At 41.2% G+C, this 19,211-nt stretch overlaps 3 protein-coding genes across 3 annotated transcripts in view; all 3 read right to left on the reverse strand.

The window, feature by feature from the left end:
* LOC308322173 (protocadherin gamma-B4-like) overlaps positions 1-1,171 on the reverse strand; it is a gene marked incomplete at both ends in the record, with an annotated part of 149,917 nt that extends 148,746 nt beyond the window's left edge. Inside the window, one exon of the mRNA XM_080773365.1 lies at positions 503-1,171. Coding sequence (XP_080629491.1) covers positions 503-1,171 — 669 coding nt within the window. The remainder of the gene's footprint in view (positions 1-502) is intronic.
* An 89-nt stretch (positions 1,172-1,260) lies between these two features.
* Positions 1,261-11,179, reverse strand: LOC308322175 (protocadherin beta-15-like; the record flags this gene model as incomplete). The annotated part of the gene is made up of 3 exons (XM_080773367.1): positions 1,261-1,356; positions 4,696-6,893; positions 10,984-11,179. The coding sequence occupies 3 exons, from the start codon at positions 11,177-11,179 to the stop codon at positions 1,261-1,263; spliced, it is 2,490 nt and encodes an 829-aa protein (XP_080629493.1).
* Positions 11,180-12,152: 973 nt separating this feature from the next.
* LOC308322100 (protocadherin gamma-A11-like) lies at positions 12,153-19,016 on the reverse strand. Its single transcript, XM_080773298.1, has 2 exons — positions 18,645-19,016; positions 12,153-14,605 (listed from the first exon to the last, which is right to left on the reverse strand). Exons 1-2 carry the CDS (start codon positions 18,951-18,953, stop codon positions 12,515-12,517), a joined length of 2,400 nt encoding a protein of 799 aa, XP_080629424.1. The 5' UTR covers positions 18,954-19,016; the 3' UTR covers positions 12,153-12,514.
* Between the last annotated feature and the right edge of the window lie 195 nt (positions 19,017-19,211).

Consider the following 19,211-nt stretch of genomic DNA (forward strand, 5'->3'; position numbering starts at 1 on the left):
TGATGGATTGAACTAGTTTAAAAGGAACATTTGGTTGAATGGAGCAACGCACCTGTCTGTTTTTCTCAGAGTCTCTATCTTGGACGTTAATGATGCCCACCTCTGTACCAGGTGGCACATTCTCTGTTATAGGGTTAGTCAAAGACTTTAAATAAATCACGGGAGAGTTATCATTAACATCTGTGATCGTAATGACCACCTTTGTGTTTGAGGATAGACCTAAACCATCTTTTGCTCTCACACGCAATTCAAATATTCTGACTGTTTCAAAGTCAACATTGCCAACTACTCTTATTTCACCTGTTTTTCGGTCAATAGTAAACAATTTCTTCACATCTTCTGAAACGTGTCCAAAATCATACGTTATATCTCCATTCAGTCCCTCGTCTGCATCAGTAGCACTCACTCTAACGACTACAGTATCTAAAGGAGCATTTTCAGACAGACTGGCTTTATAGACGGTCTCACTAAACACTGGGGCGTTATCATTAGCATCCAGCACAGTGACGTGTATGACTACAGTACCTGATCTTTGAGGAGAACCACCATCTAGAGCTGTCAGAACCAAATTTATATCATTTTGTTTCTCACGATCAAGGTCTTTATCAAGGACCAGTTCGACAGTACTGCCATCGACAGACAAAATGAAATTATCATTTATCTGCAAGGTGTATTTCTGAATTGCATTTTGGCCTACATCGGCGTCATGGGCTTCCTCTATCAAGAAACGAGCTCCTTTGTCTGCTGACTCACTAATTTCTAAATTAATCAAGTCTTCCATAAATTGTGGGGAGTTGTCATTGATATCTTGAACATGAAGACTAATGCGATGTAGCTCTAAAGGATTCTCAAGCACGAGTTCATATTTCATAACGCAAGACGACTTTTCTCCACAAAGCCCCTCTCTGTCAATTCTCTCTGCAACAATCAAGTCTCCGTTGTTTAGGTTTATGTCACAATACCGTGCATCATCATTGTCCGCGTCAATACGCGCCTTCCTGGTGGAGAGTTTGCTAGTCTCCAGCCCAAGATCCTTGGCTGCATTTCCAATAACAGATCCGCGTTTCATCTCCTCGGGAAATGAATAGGTAATGTCTCCATAAGCAGCATGCCACGCGAGAGCAAGGAAAACAGATATACTCGTTTGAAAGAGGAATCCTGCCAGCGCCATCGTAAGGATCAAAGGATGTGTGTGCGTAAAAAAGGAAGGTGTCCTACTTGTCCACTTAAACAAATAGTGACGGAATAAAGACAGCTGTATTATCCACTGTTGTGTCTGCTTCCTCGGTGGTGAGCAGCAACACCGAAATAACGCTTAATTCTTCTACACATGCACCGATGAGTGGAGCCTGTAGCCTGGCACATAGCGACACCGTGAGTAGAGTTGCGAAACAACACCATGCAGCAAGCAATTTAGCAAAGACATTAAAAGTTCCTTCTCTGCAATATACCTGTGTAGAGTGTGTAACATCGATATAGGTTATGCAAAGACCTAAACCAGATTACCAAGATGCAAAAAGAAAAACACCACAACCAGTTGCGTTGATGGAAATGCTTATTATGTCGGATACAGCTATAAGCTATACAATTCCTATAGCAGTGGTCTAAATACTACTATATATAGGCTGCTGCTACTATACTAATAATAATAATAATAATGGTAAAAAATAATACGTTTATTTCATGCTATTATTATTATTGTTGTTGTTGTTGTGCATATACATGCACGAGAAATAAAGTCACCTACTTTGCGAAATATATCATGTGTAAGTATCATTCATAATTGAAATACCGGTATCTCAAATGCTGCTTTTTAACATTTGTGAGTCTATTGACGAAGTTGATCATTTTGCGCACTACGACGTTTGGTATAACGTTTTGTATACAACGGTGATATCATATGGATAAAAGTACTCACATTTTTAACTTTAGTAAAAGTAGCCTATATCAATACTGCAATGTTACAAGTAAAAGTCCGAAATTCAAAATTCTTACAGTACAAAAGTGTACTTAAAGTATAGAAAGTATATACTCATTATGCAGAATGTCCTATTTCACAAGTTTTCAATTTTTTTGAAAATAGCTGATCTACAAGCTCACAATGCGTCGCATCGCATTGTGTGAGCTTGTAAATCGGCTATTTTTAAAATATCGAAATGTAACCTGGACTAAAGTGGTTAATATGTTTGTAATATTAATCAAATATACAAACTAAGTACCTATAGTAAGTAAAGTTTTCAAATAAAGTGGAGTCAAAGTACAATTTGTCTCTGAGATGTGGAGTAAAAGTATATACACAGAAAATACTAAGGCCTACCTCAAAATTGTACTATAGGTAGTAAGTTATGGGCCCACGCGCGCGAGGGCCGTGCGCAATTTTGAGCATTACTAATACTATAATAATCATTATTTAATGAAAATTATTAATTCATTATTCTTTGTGCCTTCATTTTCCTTAAAATGTGAGCGCGCACGCGCACGCACGCGCGCACACACACACACACACACACACACACACACACACACACACGAAAGCGTCAACGTGTAAATCACATCCCTGTGCTGACGCCGACGGCGGTATAAGAGTAGCTCATCAGCGGAGTATTCGATAACAAAAGCATAATCCTTTAAAGTATTAGAGTTATTGTCAGCAACCTCGGAACTCCTCGGGAGACTCTTTGATTGTTCGGCAACAGACTGGAGATGTGCACTTTGTTCCCCCAGTCTGGCCTTTTTAATTAAAGTAATTCCTTATGGAGATTTTTAACTCCACAAATAAACAATACTCATGCAGAGCAAAAAAATACCAACATCAGATATGAGACATGCCAGGCAGGATCCCATCTAAACTTGCATAACATTCTATCAATGTTTGAGAGAGAGAGAGAGAGAGAGAGAGAGAGAGAGAGAGAGAGAGAGAGAGAGAGAGAGAGAGAGAGAGAGAGAGAGAGAGAGAGAGAGAGAGAGAGAGCAGAGCGGCGTTGACGCTGTCCATGGTACTGAAGCAGACCCAAAACAGTCCATAGAGATTCCAGCCATAAATAAAACGAAGGGAGAGAAAGGGAGAGAGAGAGAGAGAGAGAGAGAGAGAGAGAGAGAGAGAGAGAGAGAGAGAGAGAGAGAGCGCGACACAGTCTGGCCATGGAGAAAGGAGGACACAAGGGCTGTATTTTGCGTGTCTTAAGTACCAGGTGTTATTCCCTAACTTGAGTAAACTAAAGACCTGGAGGCGTGGTCAATGCTCTTTGGACACTCAGAATAGCCAAATGGCATTGATCACGCCTCCAGGTCTTTAGTTTACTCAAGTTAGGGAATAAGACCTGGTACTTAAGACACGCAAAATACAGCCCAAGAAGTCTTATTTATACCTCCAACAAAGAGTGTGCGGGTCACTGTGCACAGCTGAGGTGGAGACTGATATTGTTTTCTGTTATATTTTGTATATTTTGTTTCATTGCTGCATTTTATGCTTTGGCAATACTGGAGTTGTTACATTCATGCCAATAAAGCTATTTGAATTGGAGAAAAAAGCAGACCCATGCATGTGAAGTGAGGGGCGCTAATATATTAAAGTCTAACTCACGTTGATTAGGTGATGTAAAACAAACTGTGCCAACACAAATATTAAACGCCATTAACAATCAAGAGAACATGTGACGTAATGAGTTATACATTATGACGTACATTTTCCCTACATTTACAACAAACATTGAACTAAAAACAACCATTAAACCTGTGTCTATAGGAGGGCCCTTAAAATATATATGAGAGAGAGAGAGAAACACAGAGAGCTCTCTCTCTGTGTGTGTGTGTGTGTGTGTGTGTGTGTGTGTGTGTGTGTCTCTCTCTGTGAGAGAGAGAGAGAGAGAGAGAGAGAGAGAGAGAGAGAGAGAGAGAGAGACAGAGAGACACACAGACAGACAGACCCCCCTCTTTCTCTCTGTCCATGGTACTGAAACAAAACCAAAACAGTCCGTAGAGCCATAACCAAAACGTGAGACGAGAGAGAGAGAGAGAGAGAGAGAGAGAGAGAGAGAGAGAGAGAGAGAGAGAGAGAGAGCAGTGCTTTTTCGGGGGAAAGTGGAGTCACGTTTTGTAAAACACGTCAGGGAAAACAGAGTCTCATGACTACAGTGCCCATTCTGCGGAGAGAACAATTGGGCTAAAATGTGCGTCTTAATAAACAAGGTGATGTTATAAATATTTGGGGCCTGGTATAAACCCCTGGGATTCCGGTCAATGAAATAGGGTTTAAGAGGTGAAGAAGAAGAAAAGGAAATCAATAAAAAGGTGCGTGCGCCGTGCGTAATCAATCAAACCAACTGAATATTGCGCAACATGCGTTTATCAACAAATACAGCTCCGACGCACAGCCTCATTAAAACATCATGCCTACTCCAAGTATATGTAGTATAGGAACATGCAGCCACCTGATTCAACGTTTAGAAAGACTGCATATCTTTCATGGGCTAATACTAATGACTTGTCATGGAAAACCTTAAAACAAGACAATAATTATGAATCTATTACACCCAAACAAACGCCATTACGCACAGCAGGACAACGTTCCATGCTGTTTGGTTGTTAGTGTATCGTGTCTCTCTTAATTATAATGTAAAGGGCAAGTGAGAAAAGCAAGCACACAAGTACCCTACGTGATGTTATATAATGAGAGAAATAAAAATAAAATAGAACGTCTGAGCTGCAGGTTCCTACCTCGGGGGAACTATCGATGTCCCCAAACACGTCCTCAAAGTCAGCTGGAGATTTTTTCAGAGTGTGGTCTGCAGGCAGTGTGTTGTCATTATAGGATGTGACAAACTTGAAGTCACTGGTTCTAGATCCAGTAGTTAAATAGGCGTCATAATTGTAAGTGCTGCGTAAAGTTCCAGTGCCATCAACATCTGCGTAATTAGGAGGGAGATAAGCGCTTGGGATGGCAACCGCTCCGTCAAACAACAGTCTGGGCTTCCTCCTACGACAAAACCTCACACCCAAGATGACAATGATGAAGGTCAGGAAAAAGGTGGAGACAGAAACCAGCGCTATTATCAGATAAGACGTCAGTTTGGAATTGTTCTCATCATAAGACATATCTTTCAATTGTGGCACTTCGGCCAAGTTATCAGAAATGAGCAAATATATGTCACAGGTGGCAGAGAGAGATGGCTGTCCATTATCTTTCACTGCGACAATTAGGTTTTGTTTCATGCTGTCACTTTCAGAAATGTCCCGCTGTGTTCTGATCTCTCCGCTGTGGAGACCAATAGCAAAAAGTCCTGGGTCAGTGGATTTGACAATATGATAGGACAACCAAGCGTTCTGTCCAGAGTCTGCGTCCACTGCTATCACCTTAGACACAAGAGAGCCCCCCTGGGCTGCTTTAGGGACCAGTTCAGTCATGAAAGAGTTGCTCTCTGATGTGGGATACAGAATCTGAGGAGAGTTGTCATTCAAATCTGTTACAAAGACACGGACTGTTGCGTTGCTGCTGAGTGGAGGAGAACCGTTGTCTCTGGCCATAACATTGACCTTAAATCCCCTAAATTGCTCATAATCAAACGACCTCGCAGTGTGGATCATCCCCGTGTCTCCGTTTATGGACAGGTAGGATGACACCGGGGAGCCATTGACCTCACCAGGTAAAAGAGAGTAAACAACTGTTCCATTTTGTCTCCAGTCTGGATCTCGAGCAGAAACTGAACATAAAGTGGATCCAGGTTTATTATTTTCAGTCACATAGGCGCTGTAGTTATTTTCCTCAAACACAGGTGGGTTGTCGTTGATGTCACCCACTGATAGCTGAATAGTTTTAGAAGATGACAGAGGTGGAGAGCCTTCGTCACTGGCTGTGATTGTAATGTTGTAATCTGACACTAGTTCACGGTCCAGGTGTCCGGTGGTCACCAGCGAATAATAGTTTTTGATGGATGGAACTAGTTTAAAAGGAACGTTTTGTTGAATGGAGCACAGCACTTGTTGGTTTTTCTCATAGTCTCTATCCTGAACGTTAATGACGCCCACCTCTGTACCAGGTGGCACATTCTCCGGAACGGGATCGTTCAACGATTTTAAATGAATCACGGGAGAGTTATCATTAACATCTGTGATAGTAATGACCACCTTTGTGTTTGAGGATAGACCTAAACCATCTTTTGCTCTCACACGCAATTCAAATGATGTGACTGTTTCAAAGTCAACATTTCCAATTACACGTATTTCTCCCGTTTTACGGTCAATAGTAAACAATTTCTTTACCTCTTCTGAAACGTGTCCAAAATCATACGTTATATCTCCATTCAGACCCTCGTCTGCATCAGTAGCACTCACTCTAACGACTATAGTATCCAGAGGAGCATTTTCAGACAGACTGGCTTTATAGACGGCCTCACTAAACACTGGGGCGTTATCATTAGCATCCAGCACATTGACGTGTATGACTACAGTACCTGATCTTTGAGGAGAACCACCATCTAGAGCTGTCAGAACCAAATTTATATCATTTTGTTTCTCACGATCAAGGTCTTTATCAAGGACCAGTTCGACAGTACTGCCATCGACAGACAAAATGAAATTATCATTTATCTGCAAGGTGTATTTCTGAATTGCATTTTGGCCTACATCGGCGTCATGGGCTTCCTCTATCAAGAAACGAGCTCCTTTGTATGCTGACTCACGAATTTCTAATTTGATCAAATCTTCCATAAATTGCGGGGAGTTGTCATTGATATCTTGAACATGAAGACTAATGCGATGTAGCTCTAAAGGATTCTCAAGCACGAGTTCATATTTCATAACGCAAGACGACTTTTCTCCACAAAGCCCCTCTCTGTCAATTCTCTCTGCAACAATCAAGTCTCCGTTGTTTAGGTTTATGTCACAATACCGTTTGTCATACTTGTTCGTGTCAATACGCGCCTTCCTAGTGGAGAGTTTGCTCGTCTCAAGCCCAAGATCCTTGGCTGCATTTCCAATAACAGATCCGCGTTTCATCTCCTCTGACAATGTATAGCTTATGTCTCCATAAGCAGCATGCCACGCGAGAAACAGAAAAACAAATATTCCAATTTGAAAGATAAATCCATTCAGCGCCATTGTCGTGATGTGGTGCGTAAAAGGAAGCCCTTCCTTCTCGTTAAGACGAAACAATAATATATATTATCTTGACAGCCTAGCCCGAACGTGAACAGTTATCCAGTGTGACTGTTAGCTTCTCGCTGGCCAGCAGCAACACAGACTTTGTATTCGTCTACACTGCACCGAACTGTGAAGGAAAGTCTACGTAAACTGGCACATAGCGACACCGTGAGTAGAGTTACGAAATAACACAACAGACTCAAGTTAAAAGAATACCTCAAAGACATATTTCTTCCAAGTAAAATAATCAAATATATCGCCTACATTAACGTAACACCTCTCTTATGCAAATACACACATAACAAAACACCTAGCAGTACGCCTATTAGGCAATTACAGTAATTAAATGCATGAGAATATTAATGATTATGACGATGTATACAGTCTGTCAAATATTCCGGTGAATGCATCAGTCACTTGTTTTTATTATTTTATACACAGGGCATGCTTTTATGTTAAGTGGACTTGGATAAATGGTAGGCTTATAGGCTACTATAGGTTATATAGGCTATGTATATATAAAGTCAAATCAATTATTTTAAGCTGAAACATTGCACCAAGAGAGAGAGACGTCAACACATTAAGGCTCTCGCCTTTTGCAAATAAACAGAATAATGGGCCCTGCACTTGCCACACTGGCTACTGTAAAACATGTGGTTTGGAAAAAACAGAAGCAAAGGCCACCGACAAACTTTATCCCGATACATTGAGGGAAATATAGCTACTATACAATGACTGGAGGTGAGGTTCAAAAACGGAATCATTCCGGCCAGCAACAACAGCATATACAAATAATAACGTTGCTAACTTAAGCATTAAAGAGAAATAAATCATGATGAAAAGAGGAAAATAAATATTATAGTGAGGGTCCCTCTGTGAGGGATGTTATCCGGCCAAAGAAATGTGAAGATCCTCACTGAGGGAGGATCTTCACATTTCTTTGGCCGGATAACATTTTATAGCCTATATCAAGACAACTCTGCAGGGCATACGGTTTAATTAATCAACCAGTTAAAATTAATAGAGCAGCCCCCCCCCCCCCCCCCCCCCAAATGCACTAATTTTCAATATCAGACCAATAAGAGAAGAAGTGCGGACAACCATGATTTAAAACAGCACACAGAGTTGGCCTTAGATGTCCCGTTGCGAGATTAATATACAATTAAAATAAAATAACATATAAATAATACAAATTGATATATTTACAATGCTCAAATATGGAAGCTCAACTCAACAGTTTTTAAATGAATTTCAGTTTGAAAAGCGGGCTTATGCCCTTATATGCAAGATGGACATGCGTAAAGGATCGATTATGTCTCACGTCCAAGCTATTATGCCTTTTCTTAGAACAAAAGGTTCAGATTTTTGTTTCTAGGCTAATGGCTTTTACTTGCAGAGATACTCAAATAAAACTTTAAAACTGACTGAATAGTTATTTTTACGCACAACAAGTGTACAACTTCCACATTAATTGAAATGTGTATAAGCGATATGTTGCTTACCGCGTCTCGGCCAAATATACCTGTAGAATAATACAGGTGAAAATATCAATCAAGAATAGCTCTTATAGCCTACAGAGTGGAACAAACAAAGTGCTGACGGGTAAAGTTATTTGGAGTTGGTTGGATGAGTGTGAGGTGCAGGTTCCTACCTCGGGGGAACTATCGATGTCTCCAAATACCTCCTCAAAGTCAGTTGGAGTTTTTCTCAGAGTCTGGTCAGCAGGTAATGTGTTGTCATTGTAAGGTGTGATGAACTTAAAGTCACTGGTTCTAGAACCTGTAGTCAAATAGGCGTCATAATTGTAATTGCTGCGTAAAGTTCCTGTGCAATCAACATCTGCGTAATTAGGAGGGAGATATGCGCTGGGAATGGCAACCGCTCCATCAAACAACAGTCTGGGCTTTCTCCTGCGACAAAACTTCACACCCAGGATGACAATAATGAAGGTCAGAAAAAAAGTGGATACAGACACCAGTGCGACGATCAGATAGGAGGTCAGTTTAGAGTTGTTCTCGTCATACGACATGTCTTTCAGTTCTGGCACTTCAGCCAAGTTATCAGAAATAAGTAAATATATGGGGCATGTAGCAGAGAGAGAAGGCAGTCCGTTATCTTTCACTGAAATAATAAGGTTCTGTTTCATGATGTCACTTTCAGAAATGTCCCGCTGTATCCTGAGCTCTCCACTGTGGAGACCAATAGTGAAAAGTCCTGGGTCAGTGGATTTGACAATTTGATACGACAGCCATGCATTCTGTCCAGAGTCTGCATCTACTGCTATTACTTTGGACACTACAGAGCCCCTCTGGGCTGCTTTTGGAACCAGCTCTGTCATAAGAGAGTTGCCCTCTGGGCCCGGGTACAGTATCTGAGGAGAGTTGTCATTCACATCCGTTATGAAAACACTGACAGTCACGTTGCTACTGAGAGGAGGAGAACCATTGTCTCTGGCTATCACATGGACTTTAAAACTCCTGAAATGTTCATAATCAAATGATCTCACAGCGTGGATAACCCCTGTGTCTCCATTAATGGAGAGATAGGAAGAGGCCGGAGAGCCATTGACCTCACCAGGTAAAAGTGAATAAATCACGGTTCCGTTTTGTCTCCAGTCTGGATCTCGTGCAGTAACGGAACATAAAGTAGAACCAGGTTTGTTATTTTCCGCAACGTAGGCCCTGTACTCTCCCTCAAACACAGGTGGGTTGTCGTTGACGTCACCGACTGATAACTGAATCGATTTAGAGGAGGCCAGAGGGGGGTCGCCCTCATCAGTGGCAGTGATTGTAATATTGTAATCTGACACTAGTTCACGATCAAGAGTTGAGGTGGTCACTAGAGAATAGTATTTATTAATTGATGGAACGAGCTTAAAGGGAACGTTTTGTTGAATGGAGCAGCGAACCTGTCGGTTCTTATCAGAGTCTCTATCCTGCACGTTAATGATGCCCACCTCTGTGCCAGTTGGCACATTCTCTGCTATAGGGTTATTCAATGACTTTATATAGACCACAGGGGCGTTATCATTTATATCGATTATATCAATTATCAGTGTTGCATATGATTCCAACCGGAGACCGTCTTTGGCGCTAATTTGCATTTCATAGGAAGACTCTTTCTCATAATCAATAGGGCCAATTACGCTAACCTCTCCTGTTGTAGGGTTTAGAGAAAATACGTTAATACTGTCAACTGAAATATGATCAAACCCATAGGTAACTTCACCATTAATTCCTTCGTCTGCATCAGTAGCGCTCACTGTAGATACTACAGTACCCAGAGGAGAGTTTTCAGGCAGAGAGGCTTTATATACACCCTGGCTAAACACTGGGGCGTTATCATTAGCATCTAGTACGTTGATTTGTATGATTACAGTACCTGATCTTTGAGGGGAACCTCCATCTACAGCAGTAAACAATAACCTCACATTTTGCGTTTCTTCTCTGTCTAATTCTTTTTCTAATATTAATTCGCCGTATTTTCGTCCAAGGCCTTTTGTGTTTATATTTAATGTGAAATAGGCATTTTTTTGAAGCGAGTAATCCTGGACTGCATTCACTCCGATGTCCGCATCATGCGCCTCTTTAAGAAGAAAACGTGCACCTTTTGGGGCGATTTCGTTAATTTCTATTTGTATCAAGTCCTCTTTAAATTGTGGCGAGTTGTCATTGATATCTTGAATACTGATACTAATGCGGTGCAATTCTAATGGGTTTTCTAACACAAGTTCCTGTTTCAAAACACACGATGACTTTTTAGCACAAAGGCCCTCCCTGTCAATCCTCTCAGCAACAATCAAATTGCCGGTATTGAGATCGACGCCACAATACTGAATGTTGTTACCTTCCGTATCTATACGGGCCTTACGAGCGGACAGTCTTCCCGATTCAAGTTCAAGATCCTTGGCTATATTTCCAATCACAGATCCACGTTTCATCTCCTCGGGGATCGAGTAGCTTATGTCCCCATAGCCAGAATGTAGCACAAGAAACGTAAAAGCAACGCCAAGGAAACTGAAACAAAATATGCTCTCTCCCATCGTCAAAACCAGAAAGCAGGCTATTATATATATCCGCTACTGCGTTTAAAAAAAGTATCCAACTTCCTCGATTTGCTCCAATTATGCAGAATCACCACAAAGACGCGTCTCCTCTTCACCACAATAAAAGCTGTGTATTCCACTACTACAGTCTTCATGCAATATAGGCAGACTTAGCTAATTCATGTCACTTGGTGCATGCAGGTGCATAGCGACACCATGAGTGTATCTGAGACATAACAAGCTGCAAAACGTTATTTCATTCAAAGTAAACACAAAAATATAATCAAGCCAGCATGATCCATTCAAATATACTTTAGATGCCTTTAAATCTAACGTTCTAATGTCTACAGCCTATACCACTTACATTAACGCATAACGCTGAACTTGCATAAGAGATGCTATGTACTTTCAGTTATGCATCACAATGAGAATGAGTTGGACTCCATAACATAACACAAAATGGCATGGTTAAAAATGGCATGGTTCATCTCTCAGCTTGGGGGCTCCAGTTAATTATGTAAAATATGACAAGCCAGAAAAAAGAGAAACAAATTTGTATTGTATATAATTTCCATTATTATTAATAGTAATAATAATATGCGTGATTGCTAGTGCTAATTATGTTGCTGTGCAAGTAAGCTTATCTGTAGGCCTACGCATAACCATGAAAAGAGTGTTATAAAATGAACAAAAGGCTGTCTTCCAATGTACATGCTTCCAATGAACATCAGAGCTGCATTGCTCCTCAGAGGCAGCACAAGCTAGAGTACAATTCAGCACCAAGGACAGCGACAATACGGGAAAGTGTTTCACACAAACAAATACACAGACAACAAAGCATAGACATTTCCTAGGTAATTCAGTAGAAAAAATGAAAGCTGTGAGCAACTGATTTATTTTGTGGATCAAAAAATGAGAAAAAAATATATAATGTAAAAAGGTTTTCAGCACCTGCATGAAATGCAATGCTCATGCATTACATGTGACATGCACAACAAAATTCCATGCAACCTTGAATTAAACATATTGAAGGAGTTTCTTAAGTTGAAGTTACTAAACACAGCTCTTGCTAAGCCACACAGAGCTATTAATCAAATATGAGAATAGATGTGCCAAAATCAACTACTGTAAGTCAAACACTTAAATATCCCAGAATAAGGATACGGTTCATGTGGTTGAAGAGATTTAAGCCATTAAATAATGTGCTATTTCACATAGATGTGAAATGCTATGCACAAAAGTAAACTATAGATGCCTAATCTAGACACCAGGGTAAATAACAATGGCTGATGGCAAGCCAGTTTATAAGCCATACAAGTTTGGACTACGGCTTCATACCTCAGGAGAACTATCGGAATCTCCAAATGTCTCAGCAAAGTCGGTCGGAGTTTTCCTCAGAGTCTGGTCTGCAGGCAGAGTGTTGTCATGATAGGAACTGAGAAATTTAAAATCACTGGTTCTAGAACCCGTTGTCAAGTATTTGTCATAATTGTAGGTGCTGCGTAAAGTTCCTGTGGCATCAACCTCTGCATAGTTAGGAGGGAGATAAGCGCTGGGGATGGCAACAGCTCCATCAAACAACAGTCTGGGCTTTCTCCTGCGACAAAACCTCACGCCCAGGATGATAATGATGAAGGTCAGGAAGAAGGTAGTAACAGAAACCAACGCAATGATGAGATATGAAGTCAGTTTTGAATTATTCTCATCATAAGACATGTCTTTCAGTTCTGGCACTTCAGCCAAGTTGTCAGAAACCAGTAAATACATGGCACAGGTCGCAGAGAGAGATGGCTCTCCGTTATCTTTCACAATCACAATTAGGTTCTGTTTCATGCTGTCAGATTCAGAAATGTCCCTCTGTGTCCTGATCTCTCCACTGTGAAGATCAATATTAAAAAGTCCTGGATCAGTGGATTTAACAATATGATATGATAGCCAGGCATTCTGTCCAGAGTCTGCGTCCACTGCTATCACCTTGGACACCAGAGAGCCCCTGTGTGCAGCTTTGGGGACCAGCTCAGTCATGAAGGAGTTGCCCTCTGGGGCGGGGTACAGTATTTGAGGAGCGTTGTCATTCACATCCATTATAAACACAGTGACAGTGACATTGCTGCTGAGTGGAGGAGACCCGTTGTCTCTGGCCAGAACACTGACTTTAAAGCTCCTAAATTGTTCATAGTCAAAGGACCTCACAGCGTGGATCACTCCTGTGTCTCCGTTAAGAGAGAGATAAGAGGACACTGGGGCACCGTTCAACTCACCAGGAAAGAGTGAATAAATCACTGTACCATTTTGTCTCCAGTCTGGGTCTCGAGCACTGATAGAACATAAAGTAGAGCCGGGTTTGTTGTTCTCAGTCACGTAGGCGCTGTAGGACTGTTCCTCAAAAACAGGTGGGTTGTCATTGATGTCACCTACTGACAACCAAATAGTTTTCGAGGATGATAGAGGTGGAGAGCCCTCGTCAGTGGCAGTGATTGTAATGTTGTAATCAGACACTAATTCTCTGTCCAGCTGTGCAGTAGTTACTAGAGAATAATAGTTTTTAATAGATGGAACAAGCATAAAAGGAACATCTTGCCGAATGGAGCAGCGGACCTGTCTGTTATTCCCTGAGTCTCTATCCTGCACATTTATGATGCCAACCTCTGTATCAGGTGGTACATTCTCTGGTATGGGGTTAGTTAAGGATTTTTGATATATAACAGGGGCATTATCATTTATATCAATTACGTCAATCACCAGCGTAGCATATGTCGCCAGTCCGAGACTATCTTTGGCGCTAATCTGCATTTCATATGAAGATTCTTTCTCATAGTCGAGATCTCCTGTCACTTTTACCTCTCCTGTTTTAGGGTCCAGAAAAAATGCATCGCTATTCTCATCAGAAACGTGATCAAAGCCATACATTACGTCTCCATTAATCCCCTCGTCTGCATCAGTAGCACTCACTTTAACCACTACAGTATCTCGAGAAGAGTTTTCAGGCAGACTGACTTTATAAACTGCTTGGCTAAACACTGGGGCGTTATCATTAGCGTCGAGTACAGTAACGTGTATGACTACAGTACCTGATCTTCGAGGAGAACCGCCATCTATAGCAGTTAGCAATAATGTCGCCTCCTGTTTTTCTTCTCTGTCCAATTCCTTTTCTAAAATCAATTCTCCATATTTTCGCCCACCTCCCTTCGTATTTACATTCAACTTGAAATGCTCATTTATTTGAAGAATGTATTCCTGAACAGCATTAATTCCGATATCCGCATCGTGAGCCTCATCTAGAAGAAAACGGGCGCCTTTGTCAGCTGATTCGCGTATTTCAAATTTCAGTAATTCCTGTTTAAATTGTGGGCTGTTGTCATTAATATCTTGAACAATGATACTGATGCGATGCAGCTCTAAAGGATTTTCAAGCACAAGTTCCTGTTTCAGAACACAAGATGCCTTTTTTCCACAAAGCCCCTCTCTGTCAATCCTCTCGGCAACAATCAAGTCTCCAGTATTCAGATTAATACCACAATACTGTATGTTGACACCTTCCGTATCAATGCGGGGCTTACGAGCGAAAAATGTTCCCAATTCAAGCCCAAGATCCTTGGCTATATTTCCAACCACAGATCCACGTTCCATTTCTTCCGGGATCGAGTAGCTTATGTCTCCACAGACAGATTGCAGGACAAGAAAAATAAAAGCAACGCCGTGGAAAGGCAACACCAATCTGGTGTCCGTAGTGTCTCCCATCGCTATACAACGACAAAGTCCTCCAAATCCGCAAGCTGTATGGTTTCAAAACATTACCTTTTACCTCAATATGAACAAACAAACACCAGGTTTAACTTCTTCAATGGCAAGTAGCACAACGCCATGCAGGATTTAAGCTTCGTCTGCGTCGACACAAAAGGGCAGAGAGGGTGGATAACTGGATATACGTTCTAGCTTCATTGGTACAGCCTATAGCGACACCATGAGACCCGTTCAGATAGTGCAGTGCAAAATCTTACACAGTATAAGGAAGCGTGACTGAGACTGACAACGCGTTAAAACCAAAACCAATATTCCCACGTCACCCTATGATGAACAAATCAGCTTATAGAACTACAATAATATACTAATGCTATGCACTATAAGTAATCAAAAATGAAATACATCAGAACAATCGGTATACTTGTGTTAAGTTGCTTATTATAAAATAAACAATTTGGAATGGATGTCAGTGATTATTAAATATTTACTTCAAATTGTCTCTCAGGTGCCGCATGTCTCAAGTTCCACTACCTGATAAACTATACCGTCTCATTGACACACGCACAGTATGTGACATTGAATTTCACCACGTTTTCCCATATTTTTGGCAGGCTAAACTTCACTTAAATCAACCTCTGCTATTTACATGAAGAGTTTAGAGCAACCTCAACACACAGAATCCGGTATTGGCTTACACTTATAAGTTTAAGCGTGACCAAAAAAGCACTATATCTGTCTTAATTGCATGCTTGCTAAACGTCACACGTCATATACAAATCAAAACAATATTGTCCCCTGCAAAACCAACAATAAAGTGTGTGTGTGTGTGTGTGTGTGTGTGTGTGTGTGTGTGTGTGTGTGTGTGTGTGTGTGTGTGTGTGTGTGTGTGTGTGTGTGTGTGTGTGTGTGTGTGTGTGTGTGTGTGTGTGTGTGCGCGTGTACATAACCCGGGCCATACCCATGTACTGAGTTTTCTTCAGAAATTAGACTGAAACATCAGTGACAAACATATTGGGATCCATCTTGCGCTTACTATTTTGAAAATCATTTTAAAATAGTTCAACTAGCCGATCTGCATCTACTACACATTGTGAGCTTGTAGATCAGCTATTTTAACTATTTTAAAAGGGTTTTTTTAAAACAGTAAAAAGTTTAGAGATAAGGGTTAAAGGTGACACGAGATATAGCCCATTATTAGCCCATAATATCCCTGAATAACACATCAGGAGATGTCTAACCAATACCTTTCTTTCAATGATGAAAATTATGTGAACAAATCAAAACACAGTATGACTCATAAAGACATACGAGTGCACTTCAGAACCAGGGACAGCGACAAGTCCGACAACACAAAAGCATGAACGAAAATGAGGCCATTTGAGACAATAGTGTGGACACCCGTCCACTACAGTCGCTAGAGATGGTTATAGGAATTCAGGGCATCCAATTTGGAAAATAATCAACAGAAAAAAATAAACAGTACAGTACAGTACAGTGCACTCATACTGTAAAAGCATATGCTGAAAAGGGTGTTAATCTGAGGCAAATGAAAAAGTAACATGAAGGATATTAACTGATGAAAACTAATCACAATATTGACTCAGTTATATAACACTTAACAGCTGGGACTCAAGGTTCCTACCTCAGGGGAAGAATCAGAATCTCCAAATGCTGCAAAGTCTGTGGGAGTTTTTCTCAGAGTCTGGTCAGCAGGGAGTGTGTTGTCATTGTATGAGCTGACAAACTTAAAGTCACTGGTTCGGGAACCTGTTGTCATGTAGCCGTCATAATTGTAAGTGCTGCGTAAAGTTCCTGTGCCATCAACCTCTGCATAAGTTGGAGGGAGATAAGCACTGGGGATGGCAACTGCTCCATCAAACAACAGTCTGGGCTTTCTTCTGTGACAAAACTTCACACCCAGGATGACAATAATGAAGGTTAGGAAAAAAGTGGACACGGACACGAGAGCTATGATCAGATAAGAGGTCATTTTAGAATTGTTCTCATCAAAAGACATATCTTTTAGTTCAGGAACTTCTGCCAAGTTATCAGAAATAAGTAAATACAAGGAACAGGTGGCAGAGAGAGAAGGGTGTCCATTATCTTTCACTGCAACAATAAGGCTCTGTTTCATGCTGTCACTTTCAGAAATGTCTCTCTCTGTCCTGATCTCTCCGCTGTGGAGACCAATATTGAAAAGGCCTGGATCAGTGGATTTGACAATATGATAAGACAACCAGGCGTTCTGTCCAGAGTCTGCATCTACTGCTATCACCTTCGAAACAAGAGAGCGCCCCTGGGCTGCTTTTGGGATCAGCTCAGTCATGAAAGAGTTGCCCTCCGAGGAGGGGTACAGTATCTGAGGAGAGTTGTCATTCACATCCGTTATGAAGACACTGACTGTCACATTGCTACTGAGCGGAGGAGAACCGTTGTCTCTGGCCATAATGTGGACTTTAAAGCTCCTGAACTGTTCATAATCAAAGGACCTCACCGCATGAATCACCCCGGTGTCTCCATTAATGGATATATAGGAAGACACCGGGGCACCTTTCACCTCACCAGGCAAGAGAGAATAAATCACTGTTCCATTTTGTCTCCAGTCTGGGTCTATGGCAGTAACAGAACATAAAGTTGAACCAGGTTTATTATTTTCAGTTATGTAGGTGCTGTAGGACTGTTCCTTAAACACAGGTGGATTGTCATTCACATCACTTACTGATAAATGAATAGTTTTAGAAGATGACAGAGGTGGAGAGCCCTCGTCAGTGGCAGTGAATGTAATGTTGTAATCTGACATTAGTTCACGGTCAAGCTCTCCCGTAGTGAGTAGAGAATAATAATGTTTGATTGAAGGAACAAGCTTAAAAGGAACGTTTTGCTGAATGGAGCACCAGACCTGTTTATTATTATCTGAGTCTCTGTCTTGCACATTGATAATGCCCACCTCTGTACCAGATGGCACATTCTCTGGTATGGAACTGGCCAGCGATTTCAAATGGATCATAGGTGGGTTGTCATTTATATCCGTTATATCTAGTATTACTGTACAATACGATGTAAGCCCTGCTGTATCCTTTGCTCTAATTCGCAGTTCATATGATGACTCATTCTCATAATCAATAGAACCAGTGACTCGTATCTCCCCTGTCTTATGATCAAGTGAGAATAAACCGACAAATTCATCAGTCAGATGATCAAAGTAGTATGTTATATCGCCATTGGGTCCTTCATCTGCATCAGTTGCACTCACTGTAGCAACTACAGTATCCAGGGGAGAGTTTTCTGGTAGGCTGACTTTATACACGGCCTGGCTAAACACAGGGGCGTTATCATTAGCATCAAGTACAGTGACGTGTATTATTACAGTACCTGATCTCTGTGGATCGCCTCCATCTAATGCTGAGAGTAATAACTCTAATTCACTTTCTTGTTCTCTGTCTAATTCTTTTACCAGAACCAATTCACTGCGTGTGCGTCCAGAGCCACCGGTATCCAAATGAATGGTGAAATGCTCATTCATTTGTAAAGTATAGGTTTGCACAGCGTTGGTCCCGATATCGGCATCAAAGGCTTCATTTAAAGGAAATCGAGACCCTTTGGCAGCTGATTCTCTTATTTCAAATGAAATTAAGTCCTCAGTAAACTGTGGCGAGTTATCGTTTATATCTTGAACACGAACACTGATGCTATGCAGTTCTAAAGGATTCTCCAGCACAAGTTCCTCTTTTAAAACACACAACGCCTTCTTGCCACAAAGGCCCTCTCTATCAATCCTGTCGGCAGCGATCAAATCCCCGGTGCTCAGATTAATGTCACAATACCGTTTGCCATTCCCTTCGGTATCAATCCTAGCTTTGCGCAATGATAGTTGGTTTGTTGGCAAGCCCAGATCCTTGGCAATATTTCCAATAACAGATCCGCGTTTCATCTCCTCTGGAATACTGTAGCTCACGTCTCCATAGCCGAAATTCAGGTTCAGGAAAAGAAAGGCAACGCCGTGCAAGACAAATCCACGGTTCACCATCTTGTTGTAAGAAAAGGCCAAATAAAGATACAAGAAGAAATACTATCCGGCAACTGTATTTGGTTCAGCACATAACAAAAATGACTATCGCATGCTCGTCAACGCACACCACAAGGAATAACGTACGCCTTACATCGTCAACGCAAACGTGAGAAATAATGACCTGCATCTATCTTCCTTCCTTAGTGGATAGCGACACCATGAGCTCCTTTTTGACATAACACACCATGCTATTGTCAATTTACAAAACATTATTTT

This window comes from Protomyctophum bolini, assembly GCF_963924005.1.
Source record: "Protomyctophum bolini genome assembly, chromosome: 10".
NCBI classification, from domain to species: domain Eukaryota; kingdom Metazoa; phylum Chordata; class Actinopteri; order Myctophiformes; family Myctophidae; genus Protomyctophum; species Protomyctophum bolini.